The sequence below is a fragment of the Rhincodon typus genome, chromosome 13 (assembly GCF_021869965.1).
Source record: "Rhincodon typus isolate 14 chromosome 13, sRhiTyp1.1, whole genome shotgun sequence".
Taxonomy (NCBI): domain Eukaryota; kingdom Metazoa; phylum Chordata; class Chondrichthyes; order Orectolobiformes; family Rhincodontidae; genus Rhincodon; species Rhincodon typus.
The window spans coordinates 25,178,900-25,193,802 of NC_063344.1; the positions used below are offsets into that span (position 1 = coordinate 25,178,900).

At 42.8% G+C, this 14,903-nt stretch overlaps 1 protein-coding gene across 2 annotated transcripts; it reads right to left on the minus strand.

Annotated features, from left to right (window-relative positions):
• Window positions 1-535: 535 nt before the first annotated feature.
• Window positions 536-7,437, minus strand: LOC109922995 (receptor-transporting protein 3-like). 2 transcript variants are annotated; one of them, XM_048604405.1, is made up of 2 exons: window positions 7,262-7,437; window positions 536-976 (listed from the first exon to the last, which is right to left on the minus strand). In XM_048604405.1, the coding sequence occupies exons 1-2, from the start codon at window positions 7,435-7,437 to the stop codon at window positions 712-714; spliced, it is 441 nt and encodes a 146-aa protein (XP_048460362.1). In that variant the 3' UTR covers window positions 536-711. The 2 variants fall into 2 exon arrangements, with proteins under 2 accessions (XP_048460362.1, XP_048460361.1); XM_048604404.1 differs by having other exon boundaries at window positions 536-1,039.
• Between the last annotated feature and the right edge of the window lie 7,466 nt (window positions 7,438-14,903).

Genomic DNA, 14,903 nt, shown 5'->3' on the forward strand with positions numbered 1-14,903 from the left:
TTGTGATTTTCTTCCACAGAGAGCAGTGGACACTGGGGCAGTGAATTTATTCCAGTTAGACAGGTTTCTGATTGACAAATTATTCAAAGGTGTTGGAGGCCAGTAGGAAAGTGGAGTTCGGCAATAATCAGGTCAACCATGATTTTATTGAATGGTGGGGCAGATTTTGTTGGGCTAAATGGCCTACTTGTGCTTCTGTTTCTTATAATCCCATGTAAGTGAACCATGTCCAAAACGACCCGGCCCTTCTATTTTCCATGCTTTTCTATACCAGTTTAAGATTCAGTTCAAAATTACTTGATTCCAATGACTGCGCTGGTTCAGGAGATTGCACACATTTTCTTAAACACACAAGCACATAAAAAAATGGAACTCACTAAGAAGCTAACAAGTGTACACCAAATAAACTTATTACATTTTTCAGCTTGTGCTCAGGTGCACTTATAAATTAAATGCTCATTTTTGGTAATTAACCTATTTTCAGCTTAGTAAGTAGTAACAATAGAAAATAATAACAAAATTACCACCTCTCGAATATGTGAAACAGCAGTGTTTAATTAAAATAAAATACACAATTATCTTCTTTCATGATTGTGCTAGCTCTAAGAAGGTTTTATTTTTTGTGATGCTCAAATACTTCCTTCTTGGTCACAATTTATCTGTTTCATCAAAAGTGGAAGCTCTACTCCAGATGTAACTCAGACAGCCACATCAATCTGAGAAACAACACATGCCCAATGCACAGGCCTCACACAATGATGTCTGATGGGGTTTAGTCTTGCGATATTGTAACTTCCTTTCAGTCAGAGTTACTGTTTCCATGTAGCAATTTTTACGGATTTTTAAAATAAATCGATCAAATACTTTCTGCATTTCCTTTTGTCTGATGGTTGGTTTATGCTGATAAGGGTTGTAGCAGTCTCGGCATTGCTGTCGGAATAGACGCAGCAGTACTAATCCTCGCCTGTCTCTTAGTCTGTAATGAAACAAAATAACGACGTGTGCTGAGGTCCATGAGTTTGAACAAGAACAATTGAACCTATCGAAAACGAGAAGAGACTGGTTAATGCTATAGAAGGTTGAAATTCCACACATTGAATTGACATTGTTTGAGTGTATCTAGGTAGTTTTTGTAATGTAAATTCTTAACCGTTGGGGTGTAAATTTACTTCAATTATGTCGTGATTTTGTTACTAAGCAGAACTGCCAAAAACATCACCATACCTTATCCTGTAGACTGCTCATATAAACAAATTAATATTTAGACGTATATCCTGGATGATGAAGTTCGTCACAGTTAAACAGGGCCAGTTAAATGTCAAGACAATGAAGAAACTGCAAGAGAATGTGTGCTAGCTCTTTTCTATTATACCAATGTAGCATAATCACTAAAAGAATAATTTTGAGCGATATCTCAGAAATTAGTATTCTGTTATGATGATGACTTGATAATGAGGGATATTTTTGTGTACACTAGAATCAACAATATGTTAACTTAATACATGCCTTGGCTAGAATTTAACATGATGCAATAGGGTCATGGAGGTAGAAGCAAATAGCAAAAGGTCTCCCATTCTGACCCCCATTCCAGTGCAATCATGTGCAAGCTGGTTAATTAGCAGATGGGAAGCAAAGTTGCCAACGATTTATCAATGGCAGGGGTAAGCACTGAGATGTCATGCACCAGGCATGGCATTCAGTGTCCCAGTAGAAAATGCTACAGTATGCCTGAAAGGTCGCTTTGAAATTATCAGAGGGAGAAAGCTGTCTTCGACTGAAATAACTCATTTGAATTGTTTTTGATTATTTGTTGAAAGACATCCCTTGTCTTCCTGTGAATGCCACCTCAGCAGCTTTTGACCGCCAGTGAGCCATTTAGGAGTATTGTAAGACCTTTAGAATCTACCTATGGGCTTGGTTGAAGTGATGCTAGGGTTCAGCAATAATTTCCTGCATGTCCTCTACCTACTTTAGTAAGGTCAGAAGCCCTGTTCCTTAGAGGGAGGCAGGGGGATGGCAATCAGAGCAGAAGGTTGCCTTCCAGTCAAGTAAGTCTAACAGGAACACCAGGCAGAAATGTCAATGAACATGGTAGGATTGGCTAAAGTGTATTTACTTGATGCAATGAGTATAACAGGTAAGACAGCCCAATTTAGAACCTGGATTAGTACATGGAACTATGATGTTATAGCCATGATAGTAACTTAGTTAAGAGAAGGGCAGGACTGGCAGCTCAATGTTCCGGGGTTTAGATGTTTCAGGAACTATAGAGGGAGATGTTAAAGGGGTGGGGGAGTTGCATTACTGATGAAGGAAAAGGTCACAGCTGCACAGGGTGGGGGGAGTGGGGAAAGAGCCCAAAGAAAGAGAAGAACAGTTGAACAGATAAAGGGTGGCTAATGATCAGCCTGGGAGAATGAATAGCTACTGATGGGGATAATTAGTAGCCAACAATGGGTTGTGTGTAATAGCATGTGATAACAAGGCCTGGTGTGTGGGAGTTGGGTTAAGGACATGGGAAAAGGTGCCTTGAGCCCTAAAATTGTTGAACTCGATATTGAGTCCAGAAAGCTGTAAAGTTCATGAGTGGAAAATGAGGTGCTATTCTTCCAGTTTATGCTGAGCTGCACTGGAACATTGCAGCATGCCTGAGACACAGATGGTGGCCAGACATTTTACTCCTTACCCCCTCCCCTATTGTCTGCATAAAAACCAACTTTTTCCTGGCGACTATCAGTTCTGAGGAAGGGTCATTGAACCCGAAATGTTAACTCTGATTTCTCTCCACAGATCTGATGAGCTTTTCCAGCAATTTCTGCTTTTGTTTCTGATTTCCAGCATCCATAGCTCTTTCGGTTTTCAGTTTCCACACAATTGCTATGAATATAGAGACCCAATGTAAAATACTTTCATAGATCACAATCACAATCAGTGTGACTGGGAAAGAGAACTCACTAGATGAATCTCAAACTAAACACAAAAATATGTAATTTAAGATGCAGCAAAAATACTTTACCCAGATATTGACAAGTTGAGAGCTGTAGCAGAGATACTGTGACCAACAGATGTGAAAGCAATGCAACAATTTGTTGAAATCATTAACTAGTTAAAGTTTGTGCCTAATTTACCATCAGAGTGTGAATCTCCATGCAATCTCACTGCTAAAGATGTGTAGTGTTGTTGGGGCACAAAACAAGAAGCCCCTTTCATTAGAATCAAAGAACGAGTGACAACAATATCACTGCTGAGTGTTAAGATCCCAATCTGTTATGATACTGGGTGAGATTACTAAATTATGTTGCAATCTGGCTAGGGATCAGTAAACCTTTATACCTTAAAGTGGATGAAGGTGAGATCCAGGGGACTTACTAAAAAAAAATGAAGCCACAAAATTTCACAGTATTTAACAGCTACCAATCCTTTATGATATACATTGAAACACTAATGCAATCCACAATGTATCTACGACTTATTTCTGACACCCAAAATTAACATGTGGGAAATATGGACAAAATATTATAATTGAACAGTTAATATTAAAAAGCAAATGTGATCAAGATAGATTCCATAAATTTCTCAGCAATTCTCCCCAGATGTTAATGATTCAATGGATCATCAGATCTCATTAAACTTCACAAGGAATTACAATTCTTCATTTTTGGTAATATGACCTTGAAACTCCTTCTTAAGAGCTGCTCTGACATAGACTGCCTCGCCAACTGCCCTTGTTCTGGTTGATCACCCTCCTTTCAAGAGTTCATGCACCCTTGGATTCCAAAACTGCACTCCAGTATTCATTCGCAGGCCTAACTCCAGGCTTTCACTGACAGCTAGCTTCGCCAAGCTAAAACTTTCCTGTATTTTTCTCTGAGCCCTAAATTTGTTCAGTTGTTTGAAGTAAATACAACTTGTGAGTCTTTCAACACCCACTTTCTCAGTTGTACCGAAGTATTAATCCATGCAGGCTCCTTCTAAGCATCTCACACCTTTCCCTAAGATAAAGTCAGTGACCTTCCCACTTTCTCAGCTTCCTAGGGATTCTTCTGAGCCCAGATTCTGACTCTCAGCTGCCTTCTAATTCTGGAAGTTAGTCCTGAATTTGTTCTAACAACTTAGAGCCATCCAACTGCTCTTGCCTCCCTACTCCTCACTAAGGAACCTGAGACAGAATCTATAGTTCAGCTGCCTTCCCAGCTAAGTGCCACACTCTTAAAATGGACTGTATTGTCTGCCAGCTATTCATTACTTCTAGGACTTCTGAGCACATAGTGCACAGTGTTATTCAACTGCTTTAGGACTTTCTTGAGCACTCCAACTACACAAAACCTGAAGAGTTCAACAGTACAGGTAGCAACTATACTCCGTAACATTGAGTCTCTATCTCCTTCATACTTTACTGACTTTTAGTCCCTTCAAGTAATCTTTCAACTTCTCTCCAGTGACCCCTGATCTGTCTTGAGAGATCTATTGAAAACCTTGCAATAAGATCCTGCCCCATTGCTGGGTAAAATTGAATGTTGCCACCTAGCAACACATTTAGAACTGTGTGTGCTCGAAATGTTACGTTTCAAAGAGAACACTGCTCATGTAATAACCACTTTTAATTTTTGGAGGTGGATATAAAAATTGGAAAAGATACAGCTTGAAGCCAAGAGACTATGTAGAAGATGTAACAGTGTTGTTTTTTTAAAAAGATTAGGAGTTACTAGAATCATTGCATGTTCTAAAGTTGACCTTATTCCTGGAGTTGACCTGGAGGAGGCCAGACCCCTCAGCTCCATGGGTATGTGTTCAAGGCAGTTTTGCCCAGAGACAGAATTTGCATCAGGGCCTGTTGTATGTGTGTTCAGCATAGTAGCAACTTCTTGATTGGCTCCTGGGTCAGTGGCAACAGTTTGTATTTGGCCAATAAACCAGCAAAATCCAACCTGTGAAGGAGAAAATGTCTCTCTCTCCCTCATCCTTTCGCTACATGGAGAAGTAAATGAACACTCGAAACAGCTACTCACTCTGCAAATTCCCTTCTTGAAATGAAAAAGGGGATAAACACTTTCAAATGTACTGAAAAGGGTAAATCCTCGACCAGTGAATGAAAAGTTGAGCAGTAGTATGTTCACAACCTTGTGTCCTCCTCAATGGGTTCCAAGGAACTAGAAGGGAACTGATGGAAACATCTTATAAACACCCGTAATCTGGACTGGTACCAGAATTGTGCCCCACTAATCTTTTGTTTTTTTTTCCTTCCCCAACCATAGTATTTACAGAACACAGAACAGTTCAGCACAGGAATAGGCCCTTTGGCCCACCGTGTCTGTTCTAACATGGTGCCATTCTAAACTAATCACATCTACCTGCACGTGGTCTGTATCCTCTATTCCCTGTCTGTTCCCTGTCTGTTCGTGTATCTGTCTAAGTGCCTGTTAGATGTTGCTATTGTATTTGCTTCTACCAGCTCCCCTGGCGACATGTTCCAGTCACCCACCAGCCTCTGTGTTTTAAAAAAAACTTTCCCCACAAATGTCCTTTAAACTTTCCCCCTCTCACCTTAGACCTATGCCCCCTAGTAATTGACATTTCCACTCTGGGAAAAAGACTCCGACTATCCAACCGATCCGTGCCTGTCATAATTTTATATACTTCTATCAGGTCGCCTCTCAGCATCCAACGCTGTAACAAAAATAATAGAAGTTTGTATAACCTCTCCTTGTAGCTAATATTGTACGACCTAGGTAATATTATTCTGATGAACCTGCTTTGGACCTCTCCAAAGCCTCCCTATCCTTCCTATATTGTGGTCATAATCATAGAGTCAGAGAGTCAATCAGCATGGAAACAGACCCTTTGGTCCAACTAGTCTATGCCCATGGGAACATGTCATGTTCCCCATCTAAACTAGTCCCACTTGCCTGTGTTTGGCCCGAATCCCTTGGACCCCTTCCTATTCATGCACTTATCCAAATGTCTTTTAAATGTTGTAACTGTACCTGCATCCACCACTTCCTCTGGTGGTTTATTCCACACATGAACCAATCCATATGTAAAAAAGTTGTCTGTCATGTCCTTTTTAAGCTTTCTCCTCTCACCTTAAAAATATGCCCCCTAGTTTTGAACTACCCCACTCCAAGGAAAAGACCGTTGCTTTGCACCTTACCTATGCTCCTCATGATTTTGTAAAACTCTACAAGGTCAACCTCTTTCACTCCTGTGAAAAAAGTCCCAACCTATCCAGTCTATAAGGTTTTGGAGTAGATCTGTAGCTCGGGTTGTGGGTGTTGAGGTTGGTTGGCTCGCCGAGCTGGTTTGTTGTTCCGCAGACGTTTCGCTACTGTGCTTGGTAACATCCTCAGTGCAGCCTCTGATGAAGCGTCGGTGTGTTTTCCCGCCTGGTTTTTAAACTCTGGGGTCCGTTGCGATGGATTGCCTCACTTCCGGGTTTCCTCCGTAGTGGAACGTATATGGGGTCGAGTTCAATGTGTTTATTAATAGCATGCTTCGTGGAGTGCCATGCTTCCAGGAATTCTCATGCTTGTCTCTGCCTAGCCTGTCCCAGGATCTTGGCATTGTCCCAGTCGAAGTCGTGGTTCTCCTTGTCCATGTGGATTGAGATGAGATGAACAGGAACTGGCTACAAAAAGACACGACCAATACTCACTCATCTCAATCCACACGGACAAGGAGAATATCTCTATGCTAAATCCTGCAAGTAGAGCTGAAAGATCTGATGAATGCCTGGCTGCTTTCTCACCTGTTTCCGTAGCTGAAATTGCAAAGGTTCTCCAGGATTTGCACTGCTGCATAGAAGTACAGAAAGCATGTTTGACTGCATTGATGACATGGTAGTCTGTATCACACTCATCCAAAGACAGATGCCAAGCAGAAAAGGATTAGTGCGTTTTCTTTCAGGTATCTCCCAACATTTTTCAGTTCCTTTTACTGTGCAAGATCCAGCAATTATAAATAGTAAGCAGATTGAAAAAAAAAATAAATTTTTCACATATTTATAGTGTCACTTTTTTTTGACATAAAATGTGTTTATAGGCAAAACTGTGTTGGATAGGGGCCTTCTTGATGATTTCGAGGCTCTAATAAACACAAGTTTGTGAGTGGATGCTCTGTAATTCAATTTATTGTAATTTTATTGTACCTTAATTGACCTTTAATTGCTCATTTTCAAGTAGTAACTGGGGTAAGTATCTGTTTTACATAGAAAGGATTCTGGTATCCCTGTTGTATACTTGATCTTCAAAAAATAATCCCTTACCTGCCAAATGATGATGTTATATATATTTTCCAACCTTCTTTTCTCTGCGATTCATTTAAGTCGTTTTCAAGTTTATAATTGAAATTTAATGTCCACCTGTCTTCATTTCCCAGTTCTTCATCCATACGTCTAGAGAATGAGTCAATCCATGGGTTTGTTCCATGTCTTTGTGCCATTTTTCTAATGTTATATATAAAAAAAAGTGTGACCACATGCGCTTAAGCACAACACAGTGCTTAAATTAATCCTGCACTCTCAATAGAGAGCTGAAGCGAAAAGGGGAAGTTGTGTCTTTTGCCATTTAATTGAAACATGCACAGTTCAAATGCAGCTCCCTGTCTGTGGCATAGGATAAATGGAAATACATATTACTGATATTATTTTATAAAGGACTAATGGATGAGTAAGGGAATAAAGGAGAGGAGAATTGAAAATCTTTGGCAGTGCCCTTTCAATGGCAACTTACCAAGGCTGACAAACTCTACCAATAGATGTGTTAGAGCATGCAGCATCAATGGGAGATCATCTCATTTGCTGGGCTGGAATATTCCTCACCACCAAGAACATGCATAGAACATAGAACAGTACAACACAGTACAGGCCTTTCGGTCCACGATATTGTGCCGACCTATTATCCTACAAAGATCAATCTACCCTGCATACCCTACATTTTAATATCATCCATGTGCCTATCCAAGAGTTGCTTAAAAGTCTCTAAAGTATCTGACTCCACTAACACTGCTGGCAGCGCATTCCACACACCTACCACTCTCTGTGTGAAGAACCTACCTCTGACATTTCCCCTATACCTTCCTCCAATAACTATAAAATTATGCCCCCTCATAATAGTCGTTTCCGCCCTGGGAAAAAGTCTCTGACTATCCACTCTATCTATACCTCTCATCATCCTGTACACCTCTATCATGTCACCTCTCATCCTTCTTCCGTCCAATGAGAAAAGCCCTAGCTCCCTCAACCTTTCCTTATAAGACCTGCCCTCCAGTCCAGGCAGCATCCTGGTAAATCTGCTCTGCACCCTTTCTAAAACTTCGACATCTATCCTATAATGAGGCAACCAGAACTGAACATAATATTCCAAGTGTGATCTAACCAGAGTTTTACAGAGCAGCGGCATAACCTCACGGCTCTTAAAGTTAATTCTCCTGCCAACGAAATCTAACACACCAAATGCCTTCTTTACAACCCTATCAACTTGGGTCGCAATTTTGAGGGATCAATGGACGTGGACCGCAAGATCCCTCTTGTTCCTCCACACTGTCGAGAATCCTGCCATTAACTCTGTATTCTGTATTCAAATTCAACCTTCCAAAATGAATCACTTCACACTTTTCTGGGATGAATTCCATCTGCCACTTCTTTGCCCAGCTCTGCATCCTGTCAAGGTCCCGTTGCAACCTAAACAGCCCTCCACGCTGTCCACCAACGTTTGTGTCATCGGCAAACTTACTAACCCACCCCTCCACTTCCTCATCCAAGTCATTTATAAAGATCACAAAGAGCAGAGGTTCCAGAACAGATCCCTGAGGAACACCACTGGTCACCAAGCTCCAAGCTGAATACTTTCCATCTACTACTACCCTCTGTCTTCTATTGGACAGCCAGTTTTGTATCCAGACAGTGAAATTTCCCTGAATCCCATGCCTCCTTACTTTCTGAATGAGCCTACCATGTGGAACCTTATCGAATGCCTTGCTAAAATCCATATACACCATATACACTGCTCTACCTTCATCGATGTGTTTTGTCACACCCTCAAAAGAATTCAATAAGGCTTGTGAGGCATGACCTGCCCCTCACAAAGCCATGCTGACTATTTCTAATCAAACTGTGCTTTTCCAAATAATTATAAATACTATCTCTCAGAATCCTCTCCAATAATTTGCCCACCACAGAAGTAAGACTGACTGGTCTGTAATTTCCAGGATTATCCTTATTCCCTTTCTTGAACAAGAGAATGACATTTGCCACCCTCCAATCTTCTGGGACCACTCCAGTGGACAGTGAGGACACAAAGATCATTGTCGAAGGGGCAGCAATCTCCTCCTTCGCTTCCCATAGCAACTTTGGGTATATCCCGTCTGGCCCAGGGGACTTACCAATCCTCATATTTTTCAAGATTTCTAGCACTCCTCCTTCCTAACAACAACCTGTTCGAGCATATCTGTCTGTTTCATGCTGTCCTCACAAATGTCAAGGTCTCTCTCACTGGTGAATACTGAAGCAAAGTATTTATTAAGGACCTCCCCTACCTCCTCCGACTCTGCACACAACTGATTGGCCCTATCCTCACTCTGGCCATCCCCTTGTTCCTCACATAAGTATAGAAAGCCTTGGGGTTTTCCTTGATCCTACCTGCCAAGGTTTTCTCATACCCCCTTCTAGCTCTCCTCAGTCCATTCTTCAGTTCCTTCCTGGCTACCTTGTAGACCTCTAGAGCCCTGTCCGATCCTTGCTTCCTCAACCTTAAGTAAGCTTCCTTCTTCCTCTTGGCTAGGTGTTCAATATGTCTTGTCATCCAAGGTTCCTTTACCTTACCTTCCTTTCCTTGCCTCAGTGGGACAAACCTATCCAGTACCTGTAGCAACTGCTCCCGAAGCAACCTCCACATTTCTGTCGTGCATTTCCCTGAGAACATCTGATCCCAATTGGTGCTCCGTAGTTCTTGCCTTATAGCATTGTAATTCCCCCTCTCCCAATTAAATACTTTCCCATACCATCTGCTCCTATCCCTCTCCATGACTATAGTAAAGGTCAGGGAGTTGTGATCACTATCACCAAAATGCTCTCCCACCGAGAGATCTGACACCTGGCCTGGTTCATTTCCAAGCACCAAATCCAATATGGCCACCCCTCTAGTTGGCCTATCTACATATCAGAAATTCTTCCTGGACACATCTGACAAAAGCTGCTCCATTCAAACTATTTGCACTTGGGAGGTTCCAGTCTATGTTAGGGAAGTTGAAGTTGCCCATGACAACAACCCTATTACTTCTGCACCTTTCCAAAATCTGTCTCCCAAACTGTTCCTCAGTGTCTCTGTTGCTATTGGGAGGTCTATAGAAAACTCCCAATAAAGTGACTGCTCCTTTCCTGTTCTGACTTCCACCCATACTGACTCAGTGGAGAAGCCCTCCTCCATGACCTCCCTTTCGGTTGCCTTCTTCTGTAGTTGGTTGAGAAATCTGGTCTAAAGCTGAAACAAAAACAGAAATTGCTGGAAAAACTCAGCAGGTCTGGCATCATCTGTGAAGAGAAGGCTGAGTCAATGTTTTAGGTCCAGTAACTTCAGAACAGATTGTAGCTAGGAAAAGGAATAAATGATAAGTGGTTGATAGAGCCTAGAGGGAGAGAAGAGCAATTGGGCAGGCAAAAGGGATAGATAATGGTGAGCTGGGGGGAAAAAGTGCTGATAATAGGGACCATTAGTGAGTGAAAATGGGTTGGCTGTGATGAAAGCAGCTCATGTCATGGTGGGGCTTGATGTGTGGAGGTGGGTAAAGGACATGGAAAGCGGTATTCACGCCGTAAAATTATTGAACTCTACATTGAGTCTTGAAGGCTGCACAGTCTCCAAGTGGAAAATGACATGCTGTTCTGCCAGATTGTGCTGAGCAGGCTTGAAACAGAAATAAAAACCGAAAGAACCACGGATGCTGTAAATCAGAAACAAAAACAGAAATTGCTGGTAAGGCTCAGCAGGTCTGGTAGCAGCTGTGGGGAGAAATCAGTGTTAACTTTTCTGGTTGAATAACTCTTCCTCAGAATTGTTCCAGCAATTTCTGTTTTGGTTCCTGATATAGAAATATTGGCCAGATGACACGGTGGTGTGTTAAAGTAGCAGGCAACCGAAAGAGCATAGGTGTTCTGCAAAGCGGTCGCCGAGTCTACATTTCATCTCCCCAGTGTAAAGGAGACCACATTGTGAGCAGTGAATACAGTAGATTAGATTGAGTGTAGTGCAGGTACATTGCTGCTTCACCTGGAAGGTGCGTCTGTGGCCTTGGATAGTGAGGAGGAATGAAGTAAACAGGCGGGTGTTACACCTTCTGCGATTGCATGGGAAGGTGCCATGGTGTGGGGGGAGGTCTTGGGCGTGGTGAAGGAGCGGACCAGGGTGTCCCAGAGGGAATGGTCCCAGTGGAAGGCTGACATAGGAGTGGATGGAAATATGTGTCTGATGGTGGCATCCTGCTAGAGGTGGCAGAAATGTTTGCTTATGATCCTTTGGATGTAGATGCTGCTGGGGTGGAAGGTGAGGACTGGGGTACCCTATTGGTGTTGCGAGAGGGTGAGGGCCAAAGTGCAGGAATGGTTCAGACATGGCCCAAGGCCCTGACAACCACAGTGATGAGGAATCCTTGGCTGAGGAAAATGTTGGACATTTCTGATGTCCCACTGTGGAAGGTGGCATTGTCAGAACAGATGCTGTGGCGACAAAGAAATTAGCAGAATGGAATGGAGTCTTCACAGGAAGCTGGGTGTGAGGCTGAATAGTCTAGGTAACTGGGGAGTTGGTAGGTTTGCCGTGGATATTGATGGCCAGCCTGTTGCCAGAAATGGAACCAGAGATTTGAGAAAGAGAAGGGAGGAGTCCGAGATGGACAAGGTGAAGGTTAGAGCTGGGTGAAAATTGGAAGTGAAATTGACAAATTTTCCCAATTCCAAACAAGAGGGTGAAGCAACATCAGTGATGTCACTGCATCAGGGGGAGGCAATGGCCTAGTGGTATTATCACTGGACTGTTAATCCAGAGACCTAGATAATATTGTGAGGACCTGGGTTTGAATCCCGCCATGGCAGATGGTGGAATTTGAATTCAATAAAATATCTGGAATTAAGAATCTAATGATGACCATGAATTGATTGTTGGGGAAAAACCCATCTGGTTCACTAATATCCTTTAGGGCAGGAAACTGCCAACCTTATCTGGTCTGGCCTACACATGACTCCAGACCCTCAGCAATGTATCTGATGCTCAACTGCCCTCTGGGCAATTAGGGGTGGGCAATAAATGCTGCCTAGCCAGTGAACTCCTCATCCCATTAATAAATAAAGGGTGTTCCACATACCCCACAAAGGGAATGGCATAGCTGGGACCCATGCATGTACTCAAAGCCACAACTTTGATCTGAAGAAAATGAGAGGAGTTAAAGGAGTTGTTCAAAGTAGGACGCGCTTGGTCAGGCGGAGGAGGGTGGTGGTGGATGGGGATAATTTGGGCCTTTTTTCTAGGAAGAAGCAGAGCTAACACCATCCTGATGGGGGATGGACGTGTAAAGGAATTGCATGCCGATGTGACGTGAAGGGGACTGGAGCCCACAAACTGGAAATTCTGAAACTGACGTAAAGCATCAGAAGAATCGTGGATGTAAGTGGAAAGGGACTGACAAGGGACAGGAAAATATCGAATCGAGGTAGGAAGAGATGAGATGTATGCGGCAGGAATGGGCAGACACAATAGGTCTGCCTGAACAGTTTTGTTTGTGGATTTTGGGAAGAAGACAGAAGTGGGCTTTATAGGATTGGGGAACTTTGAGCTTGGAGGCTGTGTGGGGAGATCACTCGATAAAATGAGATTAATGAATGTTGTGCACACAATCACCTGGTGTTTGATGGTGGCGACATGGTACCAGGGGAGACAGGAGGACTTGTCTGAGAGCTGACACTCAGCCTCTGCAATGTAGAGGTCAGTATGCCAAACAGCAACAGCACCACTCTTGTCAGTAGGCTTGATTATAAAGTCAAGGTGGATCTGAGGGTGGATCAGTGCGATCAGTTCAGAGGGAGATAGGTTGGAATGGGTAAGGGTGGGGGCAGAGAAATCAAGGCGATAATTTCATGTCAACAGTTCTCAATGAACAGGTCAAGTGCAGGTATAAGTCCAGAGGGAGGGGTCTAGTTGGAGGGAGAGTGTTGGAGGCAAGTGAAGGGGTCTGTTGGGAGGGGGCATGGATTCTTGTTTAAAGAAATGGGCCAGGAGGCGAAGGCATGGAAGAAGAGTTGTTATATCATGCCCGAAATTTATGAGGTGGGATGCAGAGTAATATAACTAAGACTTTGCTGAGTACAGAACGCTCAACATCAGAGGCGATAGTTGATACCCGACAAGAGATGGGGTTGTGACAACGGATACCCTCCAGGACACCCTGATCCGCTCCTCTTCCACTCCCATCACCTCCCCACACCACCTCCCGATGTAATTGCAGAAGGAGTAACATCTGCCAGTTTACTTCCTCCCTCCTCACTATCCAAGGCCCTGGACACAACTTCCAGGTGAGGCAGCAATTTACTTGCACTTTACTCAATCTAGTCTACTGTATTCACTACTCACAATATAGTTCTCCTTTACTAGGGGGAAATGAAACAGACAGCGTGACTGCTGTGCATAACGCCTACGTTCTGTTCACTCAGATGAACCTGAGCTTCTGGTTGCCTGCCACTTCAACTTACCACTAAATTCCCTGGCCAACATCTCTCTCTCAGGCCCGCTGCAGTGTTCCAGCAAAATTCAGTGCAATCAGAAAGAACAGCATCTCATTTTCTGCTTGGAGACCCTGCAGCTTTAAGGCCTGAACACTTCCTTGTCCTTTACCTACCCCTACACCCCTGTCATCACATGGGCTGCTTTCATAGAATCCTTGCTTCACAGATAGAGGTCATTTGGCTCATTTAGTCTGCACTGACCCTAGCCTGTACACTATGTGGCAATTTAGCATGACCAATTCACTTAACCTGCATATCTTTGGACTGTGGGAGAAAACCAGAGCACCCGAAGGAAACACACAGACAGAGGGAAAACAAGTAAACTCTACACAGACAGTTACCCAAGGCTGGAATTGAACCCAGGTCCCTGGTGCTGTAAGGCAGCAGCGCTAATCACTGCACCACCTATGACATCCACCCCATTTTCACCCATTAATGATCCCTGTTATCAGCTTTTCTTTCTCCCTAGCTCACCATTATCCATCCCTTTATCTGCCCAACCACTGTTCTGTCTCTCTGAGCTCCATCTGTACCTATCGTTTACAATTTACCTTTCCATTGCTGCAATCAATTCTGAAGAAGGGTCACTGGACCTGAAACTTTGACTCTGCTATCTCTCCACAGATGCTGCCAGACCTGCTGAGTTTCTTCAGCAATTTCTGTTTTTGTTTTAGATTTCCAGCATCTGCAGTTCTTTATCTTTATAATAGTGAGGATATTTTGCTTCAGTTATATATGGATTGGTGAAACCATATCTCAAATGTCGTGTGCAGTTTTGGTAACATTATGAAGGAAGGCTGTAAAAGGAAAAGTGTAGAGGAGGCTTACTAGATTGATGAGAGAATTGAGCAATTGACTAATGAAAAAAGATTGGACAGGCTGGGCTTATTTTCATTAGAATTTAGAAGAGTGGAGGGAGATTTGATTGAAGCTTTAATGTTCCTGAATGGTCTTGACAATGTGGACATAGAAAGGATATTTCCTTTTGTGGTGCGTCCAGAACTAGGTGATACATTTAAAATTTGAGTCATCCTTTCAGCACAGAAATCAGGAGTTTTTTTGTGCAATTTTGGAACTTTCTGAGTCAGAAGGCAGTGGAGTAGGATCACTGAATATGCTTAAGAAAGAAGTAAATAGA

What these genes read in the sequence shown, in the direction of transcription:
- LOC109922995 (XM_048604404.1), bottom strand. Translation starts at nt 7,437, where the DNA reads ATGGCACAAAGACATGGAACAAACCCATGGATTGACTCATTCTCTAGA. An exon ending in ATAACATCATCATTTGGCAG is followed by an intron (nt 1,040 to 7,261) that starts GTAAGGGATTAT and finishes CGTTTTCGATAG; the next exon opens with GTTCAATTGTTCTTGTTCAA.